Genomic DNA, 13,342 nt, shown 5'->3' with positions numbered 1-13,342 from the left:
CGAAGAACAATTAAGCGTAAATGTAACTGTAAAAATGTTTTGTTGTTCCCTGAATCGCGGTAGATGCTACAGTTGTGCATTAACTGATGTAGGAAATGATTTTTGCAAAACAAACAAGGAAAATTTAAGTGGTACCTGAGGCAGCTGGACATCTTGAGGTTCTTGAAGGTGTTTCAGCTCTCATCCAAAAGGCTTCTTCTCTTCTATGTGGTGGGGAGTCCCAGGCTTCTGTCCTCTTGTGGGGTTGTTAAAAGCCTGGGACTCTCCACCAGTCGGTTAGAGATGAAGAAACCTTTTGGATGAGACATGAAACCCTTCAACAACCTCAGGAAAGTCCAGCTGCCTTCAGATAACAGATAAATCATGACTTGGATGTCACAGACAAACGGGTAAACCAGGTGTAATTGCACTGTTAACTTGAGGCATGTATGTGAAAGATGCAAACACTCTACAAATAATCTATAAACTGTCTCTGGCTTGTAGGAGTGCGCTCAGAGTGGAGCAAACTGCTGTAAGAAGTGCACTCTGACCCACAATGCCATGTGCAGCAACGGGCTCTGCTGCAGGGACTGCAAGGTGAGCTGCTTCAGTGCATCACACCATACAGTCAGTAATAACTCCATTTATACTGGAGGTCTGAGAAGACCGGATGGCTGAGCATGGCGCATTTAATGAAGACGCTGCTCAGTACTACTACGGTGAAGATGGATGTAACATTGTTGTAAATTTGAGTTGCCGTTGACAATTTTTCGAACCGATTCTATAACATCAGTGTTGCCGACTTGCTTTTGTAAGGCTGCTATTTGCTCCCTAACATAGACTTTTAAATGGAGCTGGAGTTTTTCTACACTCTCTTTGGCCTGGAGATGTGGACTGGGACAATTATTTGATTCTTGCAGGTGTCAACATGGAGCCCATTTTATTCATGTGAAACTTTTAGAACTAGCCCAAGAAAGTTCCAACTTTTTCTCTACATTTTCTGTCCTCCTCTGTTGCTTTTTTACCTCATAATTATTTACAATTTGTATTTTCAACTGTGCAATACTGACTAAAAAGTCAAATTTGTGCAACCGCTTAACTATGCAGTACTTTGATGTATATTTATACTGCTCTAATACTGCATTTATATTGTATATTTCAAGTAATGTTTCTTATTTGTTCTATTCTTGCATTTAAACATTTATAGATGCCAATTCACAGCATTCCTTTTACATTGTTGTTATATATTGTAGTATATTACACATATCTTTACATATTTTTAGAATGTTTAAACATGACCCATTTTCCCTTGAAGATCAACAAAGTATTTCTGATTACAGTATGAGCTGAGAGGGGTGAAGTGCCGCGATGCTGTGAATGACTGTGACATCCCCGAGACCTGCACTGGAGACTCCAGCCAGGTGAAAGAAGACCTGAAACAGCTGTGCATTTATCAAGCTGCTTAAAAAAAAAAAAAAAATATATATATATATATGTATCTGAAAACCCAAAGTGACTGAATGTAGAAATCATGTTCTTTCTCTTGCAGTGTCCTCATAATGTCCACAAACTGGATGGCTACACATGTGATGCTGGTCAGGTGAAGTTAAATGTTTGTTGTTAGATTCAGTAAAACCTTCCTCTTTCTCTTTCTGTCTTCTCTTCAGCTTCATGTCCACTCTTTTTCCCCATCAGGGTCGTTGTTATGGAGGTCGCTGTAAGACCAGAGATGGCCAGTGCAGGACTCTGTGGGGCTACAGTAGGTTTGGATTGGATATTGAGTTTTTATTTCTTGGTGTTGCACTGCCCTCTAATGGCTGTGGGTGGTGATGCTTTTTTTTTTTTTTTTTTTTTTTTTTTGTAGCGTTGTGAGGAGGATCTTTGTAAATATACAGCTTTAGTGACTGTGTGAAAGTGTGAAAGAGTTTTGTCCTCTCCTCTCAGACTCAGCTGACAGATTTTGCTATGAAAAGCTGAACTCGGAGGGCACAGACAAAGGAAACTGTGGTCCGGACTCTAATGGCCAGGGATGGGTGCAGTGCAACAAGCAGTGAGTCCTTCATAAGACACCTTTTCTGTTTAAACTGTAAGTTTATCATCAATTTTTAAGCTTTTCTTGTTGCATCTTCTCGTGTTTTCAGAGACGTTCTGTGTGGTTTGCTGCTTTGCACCAATCTGACTGCAAGGCCCAGGTTTGGCGAACTGCAGGGGAAGGTTACCAGCTTGACCATCCACCATCAGAACAGATACCTGGACTGCAGGTGAGGCAGGTTTTCTCTGACAGCTTGGTAGGTTTACAAAGTGATTTAAAGGATTAACAAACACAGAAGGCTGATGACATCCAGGATCCCTACGTGAGGAAAAATGGCTCAATTTGATTTTGAAGTTTGTTTTAGTTGATAAAATATGATATAATATTTTTTTTTTAAATGGTATTAATAAAATACCAACTGCTATTTACCCACATTTATCAACTTCAAAAAGACAAGTAAGGATAAAAAGAAAAGTTCAAGTTTAAGGAGAACAGGGGGAAAGTAATGACCTGGCACATTCACCAATGATCATTCAGTACAGCTGTGAAGGAAACGGGGGGGATCTATAACATCTGAAGAATCAAGATGAGGTAAGCAGGATTCGATGTGACCGTCTGACCTACAGGGGAGGTCATGCAGTGCTGGATGATGGCTTGGATCTGGGCTACGTGGAGGATGGGACGCCATGTGGACCGAACATGATGTGTTTAGAGCGCCGCTGCCTCCCGGTCACTACCTTCAACCTCAGCACCTGCCCAGGCTCCTTATTCTCGCGCATCTGTTCCCACCATGGGGTGAGTCCATGTCCATCATCACTCCCACCTCCAGATTTGTTCTATTATTCCCTTGTTTTGTGAAACTCTATGGCTAGAAGAGCTTTAGAGGTTTGTGAATGAGGTCAAATGTTAATTGCGCTCACTCATGTTTCCCCTCCGTGTCCCACAGACGTGCAGTAATGAGGTGAAGTGCATCTGTGAACCGGACTACACCGGGAAGGACTGCAGTGTGTTTGACCCCATCCCCACGCCGACCCCGGCAGATCGCCCAGAGAAGTACAGAGGTAACCACATTGAGCAGTTCAGTCCTTTCATCAGACAGCCACACTACTTACTTTTTTTTTTTTACCAAACAAAACAAGAAAATTTGTGTAGCAACAAAATAAATGTTTCCACGCCCCATTCACCTGTCTCCATGTGACCACGCCTGCATGAAACGTAGGCACATGAATTCAGCATCAGTTGGGAATTCAAATTTGCTATAATAATCTGCTCCTCTAAGGTTAAGTTGCGGATGAATTTTGTGCAGCACTGAACTGGATTGCTCTCAGTTGGTTCTACTTTCTGAGACAGTCAAACAGACACCAAATACAAAAGGATAAACACAGAAAGAGCTCATTCTTACATGCTGGTTGTTGTTTTTTTTTTGTTTTTTTTTTTCCTTTCCCTCACTGGCTGACTCCTTCACTCCCGCAGGTCCCAGTGGTACCAATATCATAATAGGTTCGGTTGCTGGTGCAATTCTGGTGGCAGCAATAGTCCTGGGGGGAACTGGCTGGGGATTTAAGTAAGAGCTGTGGCATGCCTGCGTCTGCGTGTGCTTGCCGTGTTCCTCTGTCAGCTGACACGCATGCCTGCGGCTCGCTGCTGAATTTTCCTCTGCTTGCTGTCTGATCCGCACTCACAACCGAAGGCCATTTGTGGAGGAAAGTGGCATGAATGTTGGCACTTTTTAACCCTCACTGGCACTTTCAGCTTGTACGCTCTTTGTAGAAACTTTCATCATGATAATTGACTACTTATTGCATTACCTAAAAACCTTAGTACTTAGTGGGGTAAATAATGAAATAATAAGAGTCGTAGTGATTTATTTATGGAAAAATTGCAAAAAATAAAACATCAGTGGTTAAAGCTGCTCAGTTGCGTATATTTTCTAGATCTGGGAACTTGTCCCAGATCTTGAATGATTAAGTTCATTAAGAAAATAATCAGTCAATGGTCAAACTAATTGTGAGTTCCAGTCCTCCTCAAGTAGTTTTATAATCTAAAAATATTTGGGTTTTAGACAAACAACACTTTGGTCTCTTGATGAGTTGTGATGTGCTTTATTCACTATTCTTATACATTAACCTAACCCGTGCCATAAGCTAGTAATACTAAACAATCACTAACCATAATAAACACGTTGATCGATAATGAAAATAATCGTTAGTCGCAGCCCTTTACTTCATTCACAAGCTATAAACTCACCACACAGAACTAAACGAACCAACTAGTTTGTATTGTGCATCTCGGGCTAGAGGAACTCCACTGATTTGCACATCAAAGTGTGTAAGGGAAGTGCCTCATGTTAAATTTATCACTCGAGTCAGTGTTGGTTGCAACTGAAGACTACTAATTTGAAAGGTAATAGACCTCTGCAGCCTGTTTCTTACCTCTGCTTTAGACCAGCAACTCCAAACTGCTTCAGCCGCTACTGGCATCACACATCAAGTCCATCATGAGTCTGACAGTATCACAGGAGTGCAATGCTCAATCAGTGGAGTTCTCTTTTAAGTTCATCACGGCTGGTGTGATGCAGATTTTCCTCCGATGCCGAATCCCAAACGGAAGAAGTCGTATATTATAAAGCTTGTTTCAGCTTTCTCGCTGCACGGCTGGGTTGGACTTCAGGCCTTCTTTCTGTAGTTTGTTTTCCTCGCTAGTTTTGCTGCGGCATGGCTGCAGCATGCTAAGGAACAAATATGCTCGTCTTCGACTGCAACCTTTTGCCTTCATTTCATGACTGAAGCTTGTTTGATGACTTCACATCTCCCTGGATAGATTTGCCGTGGCAGGTTCCTTGGTAGTGAAGTTTAGTTTGTGGATGACAAAAGATAAAGATGGGAGATATTTAAAACGCCTGTTTTCAGCTTGGCTATAAGGCCGCGGTGCCATTGCATGTTTTTCTCGCTGTGCTTGTTGCCCACATGAAACCACAGTTGATAATCTTACTGGTGCTGTCTTTTCTATTTCATCTTGTTCCTGCATCGCGTCCAATCCAGAAACATCCGAAAAGGAAGGTACGAGCCCGCCTTTCAATCCTAATCCCAGCGCTGGGACATTATCAGTCTTGAATCACTGTTCCTTAAATCAACATAATGCCATTTGTTTTATAATAATCCTCTCATATTTCTAAGCACACACACACATATTCATCTGCCATCGGCATCTTCATTTTCGTCTTTTTTTTAATTGTGTGTACAAATATATAGCATGAAACAAGGCCACATACAACATCATTTATATAGCCTTTGCTTGTTTGCCGTTACACGTCCATAGATGCTTTAAAATAAACAAGACGCTCATCATTTATTTCTAAGTGTATCAGCTCATAAAGATTTTAAGTGATTGTATTTCCTAGTTTGCTTCATTTTTATTTGTGCTGCATGTCCGTTCACTATAAAAGTTGGCTGCCATTTCTTTAATTTAGTTGCTGTGTTGACTTTGTATTGTTCATTTCATAAAGGTTTCAGTAATAAAAGGTGAACTTCTCTTACGTTTTTTGTTTTTGGTTATTTTTATGTTCTATCTGGATTAGAGTTCTAGTGATTTATTGAATATTTGGTTAGACAACACAAACTAAATTGGCAAATGTTTATGAATTAATCTTAAAAATCATTTTGCAAGTAAAGATATGACAACATGAAGCCATCAAATGTTTCCTATGTTTTTCTGAATAGCTTACCTTTGATATTTGGTCAGTGAATAAAACAAGAATTTGATGCATGTTTTCTGCTGTTTTTGGTGAAAAAAAAATACACTCAAATGGCGTTGCTTATTACCTTATATTCTTTTGCCGTTTTAATCATTCATTATTTTTTGTCAGACTCCTTAATCTCTTTCTTCTTCTGTCACCTCTTCATCCTGCCCCTTCTTCTCATTTTCCCTCTCCACTTCCTTTCTCTTCTCTTTGCAGATCTTCGGGAGTCTGAGTTTATATCCCTCTGCTGTCCTGTCCTCCTTACGCTGTGTGTACTCCACAGAACAAGGATGTCTTCCACTTTCGAGCCCTCAGACCTTTTCCTTTTCTCACTTTGTTAATATCTACTCCATCTGTATTTACTCCATCTGGAAAAATCAATCGGTGGTACAGAAAGTCCTGAGGACACACTCGCACAGGTCTGAACGGATGTTGGGGATTGTCAGGCAACAAATGTCCAAGTTTTGTTTTTGTTGCATCCTTTTTTTGTGCTTTTTCCAGTTTTTGATACATCTTTGTGTTGATCGATTGTTTTTTCCTGGACACAATCAGACACTTTAGACTTTTTCTTTCCCTTCCTCTGGTTACAGCTGGTCTTCTGCTGTATCGACTGTTATTATGCTTTACAACTTTAAAGTGGTTTCCTGGAAGAAGGCCACGCACCAGTCCGAGTCTCAACTTTTTCAAGGAAAACTTGTGTTAGAACACGGTTAGCGTATTTACCCTCGTGAAGAGCACAACCACCTCCATTCGGTAGTGTGACTTTAACTGCAATAGAAGTGTATGAATATCACCAAATATCAAATGTGGACATTTTGTCTTTGTAGATGAAGGTTATTTTAGTTTGCACGAACTTTACATTCCGCAGTAACGGCCATAACTTCTCCTCTTGTGCTGCCTTTCCTTATCACACAGTAGTCCATCCTAAACCAGTGCTCCTACTTAATATGCGTTAATGTGTGAATGTATAGTTGAAGCCTGCAGAGAAACTTGTTGTGTCTCTGTGCTGACGACATGCAGGTACTCTGTACTTTTCTCCAGCCGAGCTGGGTAGACAGTTGTACATGGGCACGCACTGAGTGTTTTATCCCGCTGTATGATACGTAATCCATATACAAACTACGGTATGTGCATACAAGTATGCTGAACATGGGTGCTGTTGTATATCGTGAATCGACTTATTTAGACGGCAGGAATTCGCTGCCGCTCTGAATGGAAGCACAAGTCTGGAAGGAGAAGACTCCTCTTGCCTCAAACTGTTCGTTTATCAAGATTTGATTATCAAGAGGGGGATTAAAATCTTTAAATCATTTTAGGGAAATCTGAGCCGTATCTAGACTTGTTGCTGACTACAGGCTCGATCATTTGTGCTCCAGAGGACAATTGTTTGTTTTCTCTGCCTCTGAGAGATATTCAGGTTTCAAGCTGCAAAATTCTGACCCACGACTCCCGATTTCTGAGCTCAGATTTAACAACGGATCTCCCACAAATCCACAAACATACGTAAATTATAATTTGATTTAAATCAAATTATAATTTGAAATATAGAATTATATGAAATACAGAATTCTGTGAATTTCAAATTGCTTAACCCCTAAATGGCTTTAGATTATTTAGCTCTGACTTAACCGATTGACAAAATAAGCAATAAGTATGTATATCTAACATTTAATACCAGAAATATGATTAGCAGAGTGTTTTCAGGGTGAAAAACAAACAAGTATATATACATAATTAAAAAAAAAAGAGTCCAATTGTACAGGGTTTATGTGCATCACTTCCTCCATTTATCCTCTCTGGACATCAGCGGTAAATCAGGTTCAAAAGATTATACTCTTATGGTTCTTGTATACAAAGCCTTGTTGTACCAATAATGGTATTGAACTAAACAATAGCTCAGATAATCTAAGTTACACTGCCAGTCAACCAGCTGTAGCATTAAAGGAATATGTTGACATTTTGAAGTCTTTCACACAAACTTCTCCAGTGAAGGTTTCTGCCTCTGACATTAAATGAATCCATGAGAAAAAGCCAGTTATTCATAGAATAGTTTTTGTAGACAAGGTGGTGACCTTATTTAGACTTTTTACAACAATGTGAGCTTAAAAATGCTCCGAATTTGTCACCACGTGCTAAATTTTAAATGTCAACATCCCTTTAATCATCTTTATTCCGTATGAACTGTATGAAAAGAATAAAACTCTCAAGGACAGACTTGGCTGAAAGCTCAGGTCACTCTGTGTTTACTGCCACTGTTTGGGATCACATGTTGTAGCTGGACTCCTTTAAAAATATTTCACTATGGAAACAAACATTATGTAGTCTTGGGTAACCAGTATTGATTTTCAATGTAAATACCCACATTCCTGTATGTTATAATATATATTAAAACATATCTGAATACCGGTGACTGTCGCATGTGTGTGTGAGACATCTACAATACAAATGCACTCGACTCTTAACAACTTTAAAGCTTAAAGATGAGTTTCTGAATATTTACAATTTTTGCCGAGTTTGAAGAAACTCCCCTACGGTGTTCTTTAGATAGAGATATCGCGTTCACAAGAGCGGGTCGTACGTACGAATGGGCGGATGGACAGACAACCCAAAAACTGTAATGCCTGCGGCTATGGCTAGCACGGAGCCATAAAAAGAAAGTTGGTGATACCCATGAGTTCTTTACAAACACAGAGTAGATGACTACAAATGAGAGTAATTCAACCAAGCTGCAAGGACCGAGAGGAAGTAAAACTGAAATGTGCAAAAGACCTGCATTTCTGTATTTGATTTTTGATCCAGACTTTACTAATTTGTGATTACTAGCATTTCTGACATCATCAGATCTCTAAATGCTTAGTCGCAGCACTCTTCATATGTCTGACTCGCCGGCATCCCCTTTGCCCTTCGGCTGCTTCCAGTTAGCGTAGATGGACTCCTCATAATCTCCCATGCCTTCAAACTCAAAATCAGGAGACTCTGAGGCCAAAAGAGCTGCTTCTTCTAGTCCAAAAAAATCCTGCAAAACCAACACAAACTCCTTGTTAAGATGTTACAACAGTTGTCCATGAATGTTTGATTGACCGTTTGTTCACAAACATCACACTGATTAGATGATATTAGTATTTCTTTCTTTATTAAAGGTCACTGAAGAATGTAAGCACTACTTCAATAAATACTATTAGTTGGCTTCAAAGACAACTTATAAACCTCCCACCTGGAGTGAGCGAAGACACGGTGTTTGCGCGACAAAAGTTTAAAATATCAAACATTTTAGCAAAAATCTCACCTCATCACCCAACTTTAAGTACTTTTCTGCAAATGTCAGCATCTGCTTTTGAGTGACGGTCTGGTTATAGTGTTTGAAAGCTTCCTGTTAAAGCAGAGAAACATGGTAAAGACACGACGAGAACTCGAATAACAGACTGATGTTTACAAATAATATGATATCCCAATATTAACGTGAACAAAACGATACAGCAAACCACTACAAATGACTATAAATCTGTATCACCTCAGTTTCGTGTTCCTACACCACTATGTTTGTGTTTCTTTAACTGCTATATCAGAGGAGCCCCAATTCGGGGCCCGTGGGCCCTGCAACTTCTTTGTTTTGGCTCTCCATGTCATTTGAAGACCTAGTGTTTTTTTGTTGTTGTTTTTTTTTTCCTTATTTCTTAAATCTAAACTCCAAACCATAAGGACCATGAATTGTAAATTTTGGCCATCTAAAAAGTAATTAAGCTCCCCTATTAAATTCCATTGGCCTACGTCTTATCTACGGAGAATGATGGTATTCTCTCTCGCCTGCTGAGGCTCCTGTTGTCAGTGTGTCCTACGTCCTACGGCTGCCAGTCAAGATGAGAGATTGAGGCGGCGGCCCAGTGACAACATTTACAAGAAACTGGCAAAAGGGACTGTTTTTGACAATAACGTATGCCAAATGTTAAAATTACCATCATGCGGATTACTTGCTCTGAAATTTTATTTTAGATTTGGAATGTTAATTTTCTGTCAAATATATCACATTTCAAAGAAATGTAATTTCACAGAACATAAACATTTATGGATCTCTAAAAGCCATTGAATGGACACATCAGAACGCTGATAATGTGGTTGTTGCGTGCCTCGCAAACACGTTTCCTCAGCCCACCGTTCTTGTGCGTCAGTGACTCTCTACCTTCTTTAGTATTGTATTGTTTCAGATCTGTTCCGGTATCTATTGTAATACGGAGCGTTTAGTTTTAGAGTGAGTCTTGATATTTGGTCATGTTTTTTTTTTGTCTCACCGTCCTGGGTGTGAGTTGGTCTGACTGAAGGCCCCACTGTTCTCCGTAGGCTTTATAATACTGCAGGTTCTGCTTCATGACCTGGTCCTCGGGTTCGAACAGGAAGTAGCTGTACACGCAGGGCACAGCGCTGCGGCCGTCATTTACTGGTCGGTGCGCAGACGGCGAACAGACAGACGGACAAAACAAGAGGAGGTTTGAATAATAAATGAAGGATCAGAGATGGAAAACTGCGCTGACACTGAACTTACGCTTGTAATAGGCATACTGCAGGTAGTGGTAAATAGTGGCCACAAATTTCTCCACAAAATAACCACCAACATTGGGCATCAAGTTCTCTTCACAATTCAGCTTGCACCTCAAAATGTCAACGTAGACATCTGGTGAAAAGAGAATATTTAAATTGAGATAAAACAAGGTGATGCACAGAACAAATGCAGAACTCATTAAGCCTAGTTTATTTATAAAGAGCCGATCAATAACATCAGACATTAACGCATTTAGACCAACTGTAAAAGGAACACTCTGAACACTAGATCCAGAACATCATCCCGAATGTTTCTTCATTCAAAATTTAACATTTTTTACGATAAAGATTACATACATTTTTTTTTTTTTTTCCAACAAGAAAAAGATGTATTTGTGGTGTCTCCTTGCTGCTCATTTGTGCTGTCTGTGTGCGTATGACACTCTGACCATTATTAGATACTGCACACTAACCTGCTATAACAGTGTAGAAGTCCCTGTCTGATGAAAGTTGATGGATCCCTTCACAGTCGGCCTGACACAGGTCATACTCCTGCAGGTAGAGCCTCAGAGCTTCCTCCAGGTGTTCAACGCTGCTGCCGTAGTCGCCCGAACTGACAAGTTTCACTCCTCTCAGAAATGAAGCCTGGAAAGGAAATGATTGAGATGAGTAGCTGGTAGGATGAAAACAGTTCTTAAAGAGGTCGTAAAGACGCTAAAGGCCAAATAAAGAGTTGGTTAAGAGCAGAGTGTAATTATGCTTCGGAGCTCGCATACATTCTACCTGTATAACTCTGCATTTGCTGTGCCGGTATGGTTTACAGTATGAAGGACAGTTCTCACCTCATAGGGTCGTTCTTCGTGGTCAGTGAGGAAGCCACTCAGGTCGTACTGCTTCTTGTACTCCCCCATCAGTTGCTGCATCTCCTGGTCCTCAGGGTTCCTCTGGAGGAAGGTGTGGGCACACGGCACAGCCTGCTGCAGGTCGTTCAGCTGCACACACAAATTAATCCTGATGTTATTCGGAGGATTAGTGACATACTGTGCAAATGGGACTTTGGTTTCTTGTGCCTTACAAGCTTAACTGGAGGTTTCTGTGAAATGTAGGAGCCAGAATTATCCAGGAACTTCTAATAATAAACTTCCATTCGCCGCCCCAAAATCTGAATGAAACCTGCAACTTGTGAAGTGCATGAGTTACTCAGAGTTTATTGTTTCAGTCAGAGATTATTTTTCATGCATTTGTTAGACAGGTTTTACAAAAAAAAAAAAAAAAAAAAAAAAAAAGGGAATATCTGGAGGTTGTTGAATAGCCAGTTCTAAAAAAAAATACAAAAAAAAAGAGACATAGCTGATGTTGCAGGCCTCCACTAAAGTTTTCACATTTAAAACCAACTACATGCAGGAATTTCTTTTGTTGTCGTCATTTTATAGTCTTTTTGTTCATTTGGATTCCTCTTTGGGTTCTTCTAAAGTCTTATTAAAGAAATCCTGGAATTATTTTTCTACAGTTGATCTTCAGTCTACATAAGTCCGTATAATAGATATGTATTCGTGCTAAAGAGTTCGGTGTGATTCAGGTATATTTAATTTTAAAAGCAGAGGTTCATGGGATGATCATTCAAGTGGCTGTGATGTATTGATGTTAGGTTATGTCTCACCTTTGAATGAGCGAAGTGCAGGTATCTGTAGGGAACTCTCCTGTTGAACTCCTCCAGGATCTCTCTGCTGGGAGGAGGGAGCTGCAGCGCCGGGAATCGCGCCCTGCACTTCTTCTGACAGGACGCTCTCATCATAACGTGCCAGCGGACGCGTAGGTCCGGGTCCGCTGTAAAGGCAGGTTCGTCATGTTTGCTTCTGTTACAGTGGAGCGTGCAGTGTCTCGCACTGTCTTTCAGTAGCCGGTGTAAACGCAAACTTAATTCCAAGTAATGGGTCGATTCCGTCCAGTTTCCTGCTGCGTAACTGTCCATCGCCTTCCCATATGCGACGGTGAGCGGCATGAGCTGCTCTTCAGGAAAATGTCTGAAACTGTAATTGTCATATTGTGCGGCTGTCATAAAAATAAAAGTCATACAAAGCGATGTTAACAGCGAGTCTCCTTTTACGCATAATGTAACCATGATAAGATGGCATTGCTGTGCTCCAAATCTCGTCTTCTCCTGCTTTCCCAGTGTCTGTGTGGTGGTCTGCTGAAACGCTTTAGGGGTCTGTGGGAATTCCGGGATTGGGCCCTTCAGAGGTTGCCGTCTCGGGTTTCTCAGTGCAGGTCAACAGCTGTTATAGCCGCTGCGTTTCTTTATAGGCACAATAGGCGCGCGTTAAAGTGACCGCTTTTGCGTACTAAGTGTGGTTCGTACCACCAGGAGTTTCCTAGCCAGGTTCATTTTTTTAATTTTTTTTTTTACCATTACAAACCAATTCGAATTTTCTCAGGAGTAAATTGCTCGAGTCAATAGTGAATTGTTTGGGATTTTAAAACGGCTTACATGTTGCAAATCTTCTCAAACAGGATTAGTCCGTTAAAACTGAGAATAGAAGTGGGTTTTCTTTTGTTTAGGTGAGGAAACGGAGTTATATGTTGGATCCCTTATTTAAAAAAATAAAAAATAAAAAAAATAATGTGTCCTGTGCAACTGTAGTTCTGTGTAACTAAAAGCAAAGACATCATCCATCATTGAGAGTTCTCGAAAATGGAAAAGAAGTGAGCACCAAGGGAGGCGGTCACTGTCTAAACTTCACGGCATTCATGAAAAGGCTGGACCTCTTGGGGCTCTCGGGCTACTTTACGGCTCGGAGAGGCTGATCCACACGGGCGGATCTTTCTCCTGCATCTGTATACAGCGGTGCTGAAGAGTCAAGCCACTCTGAAACAATAGGGCACTTTGCTTTCAAAATAAAAGCGAACATTTTAGTCGTATCCAGACCATAGACTATATATAGATCCAGACACAAACAAAACTCGCAGAAAATCTGCGACCTCGATGTAGGTGTCTAATGAAGATCACTCAATACTGTAGACGTATGTGAGGCAGAGATGACATTTTGAAAGTAGAATAC

The 13,342-nt window shown here is 40.5% G+C and overlaps 2 protein-coding genes across 4 annotated transcripts in view; one reads left to right on the top strand and one right to left on the bottom strand.

Annotated features, from left to right (window-relative positions):
* adam11 (ADAM metallopeptidase domain 11) overlaps positions 1-8,160 on the top strand; it is a 28,937-nt gene extending 20,777 nt beyond the window's left edge. Inside the window, exons 17-27 of one of the 3 annotated variants that reach the window (XM_069155522.1) lie at positions 484-576; positions 1,320-1,400; positions 1,529-1,579; positions 1,675-1,738; positions 1,924-2,029; positions 2,121-2,240; positions 2,638-2,806; positions 2,958-3,072; positions 3,485-3,575; positions 5,053-5,070; positions 5,967-6,065. In XM_069155522.1, the coding sequence (XP_069011623.1) occupies positions 484-576; positions 1,320-1,400; positions 1,529-1,579; positions 1,675-1,738; positions 1,924-2,029; positions 2,121-2,240; positions 2,638-2,806; positions 2,958-3,072; positions 3,485-3,575; positions 5,053-5,070; positions 5,967-5,982 (924 nt within the window). In that variant the 3' untranslated portion in view covers positions 5,983-6,065. Of the gene's footprint in view, positions 1-483; positions 577-1,319; positions 1,401-1,528; positions 1,580-1,674; positions 1,739-1,923; positions 2,030-2,120; positions 2,241-2,637; positions 2,807-2,957; positions 3,073-3,484; positions 3,576-5,052; positions 5,182-5,966 lie in introns of those variants that run through there. The other 2 variants (XM_069155520.1, XM_069155521.1) reach the window with 2 other exon arrangements.
* Positions 8,151-13,192, bottom strand: LOC138201926 (endoplasmic reticulum protein SC65-like). Its single transcript, XM_069155525.1, has 7 exons — positions 11,944-13,192; positions 11,126-11,275; positions 10,757-10,928; positions 10,288-10,416; positions 10,037-10,182; positions 9,037-9,120; positions 8,151-8,766 (listed from the first exon to the last, which is right to left on the bottom strand). Exons 1-7 carry the CDS (start codon positions 12,403-12,405, stop codon positions 8,620-8,622), a joined length of 1,290 nt encoding a protein of 429 aa, XP_069011626.1. The 5' UTR covers positions 12,406-13,192; the 3' UTR covers positions 8,151-8,619.
* Between the last annotated feature and the right edge of the window lie 150 nt (positions 13,193-13,342).

This window comes from Embiotoca jacksoni, unplaced genomic scaffold, assembly GCF_022577435.1.
Source record: "Embiotoca jacksoni isolate LCO1_2020_lvr unplaced genomic scaffold, fEmbJac1.0.p SCAF_20, whole genome shotgun sequence".
Classification (NCBI taxonomy): domain Eukaryota; kingdom Metazoa; phylum Chordata; class Actinopteri; family Embiotocidae; genus Embiotoca; species Embiotoca jacksoni.
Note: the sequence above shows the minus strand (reverse complement) of the source record. Positions and strands in the feature narration are given on the sequence as shown.

What these genes read in the sequence shown, in the direction of transcription:
- LOC138201926 (XM_069155525.1), bottom strand. Translation starts at nt 12,405, where the DNA reads ATGGTTACATTATGCGTAAAAGGAGACTCGCTGTTAACATCGCTTTGT. An exon ending in TGCACTTCGCTCATTCAAAG is followed by an intron (nt 11,276 to 11,943) that starts GTGAGACATAAC and finishes TTGTGTGTGCAG; the next exon opens with CTGAACGACCTGCAGCAGGC. An exon ending in ACGAAGAACGACCCTATGAG is followed by an intron (nt 10,929 to 11,125) that starts GTGAGAACTGTC and finishes TTTCCTTTCCAG; the next exon opens with GCTTCATTTCTGAGAGGAGT.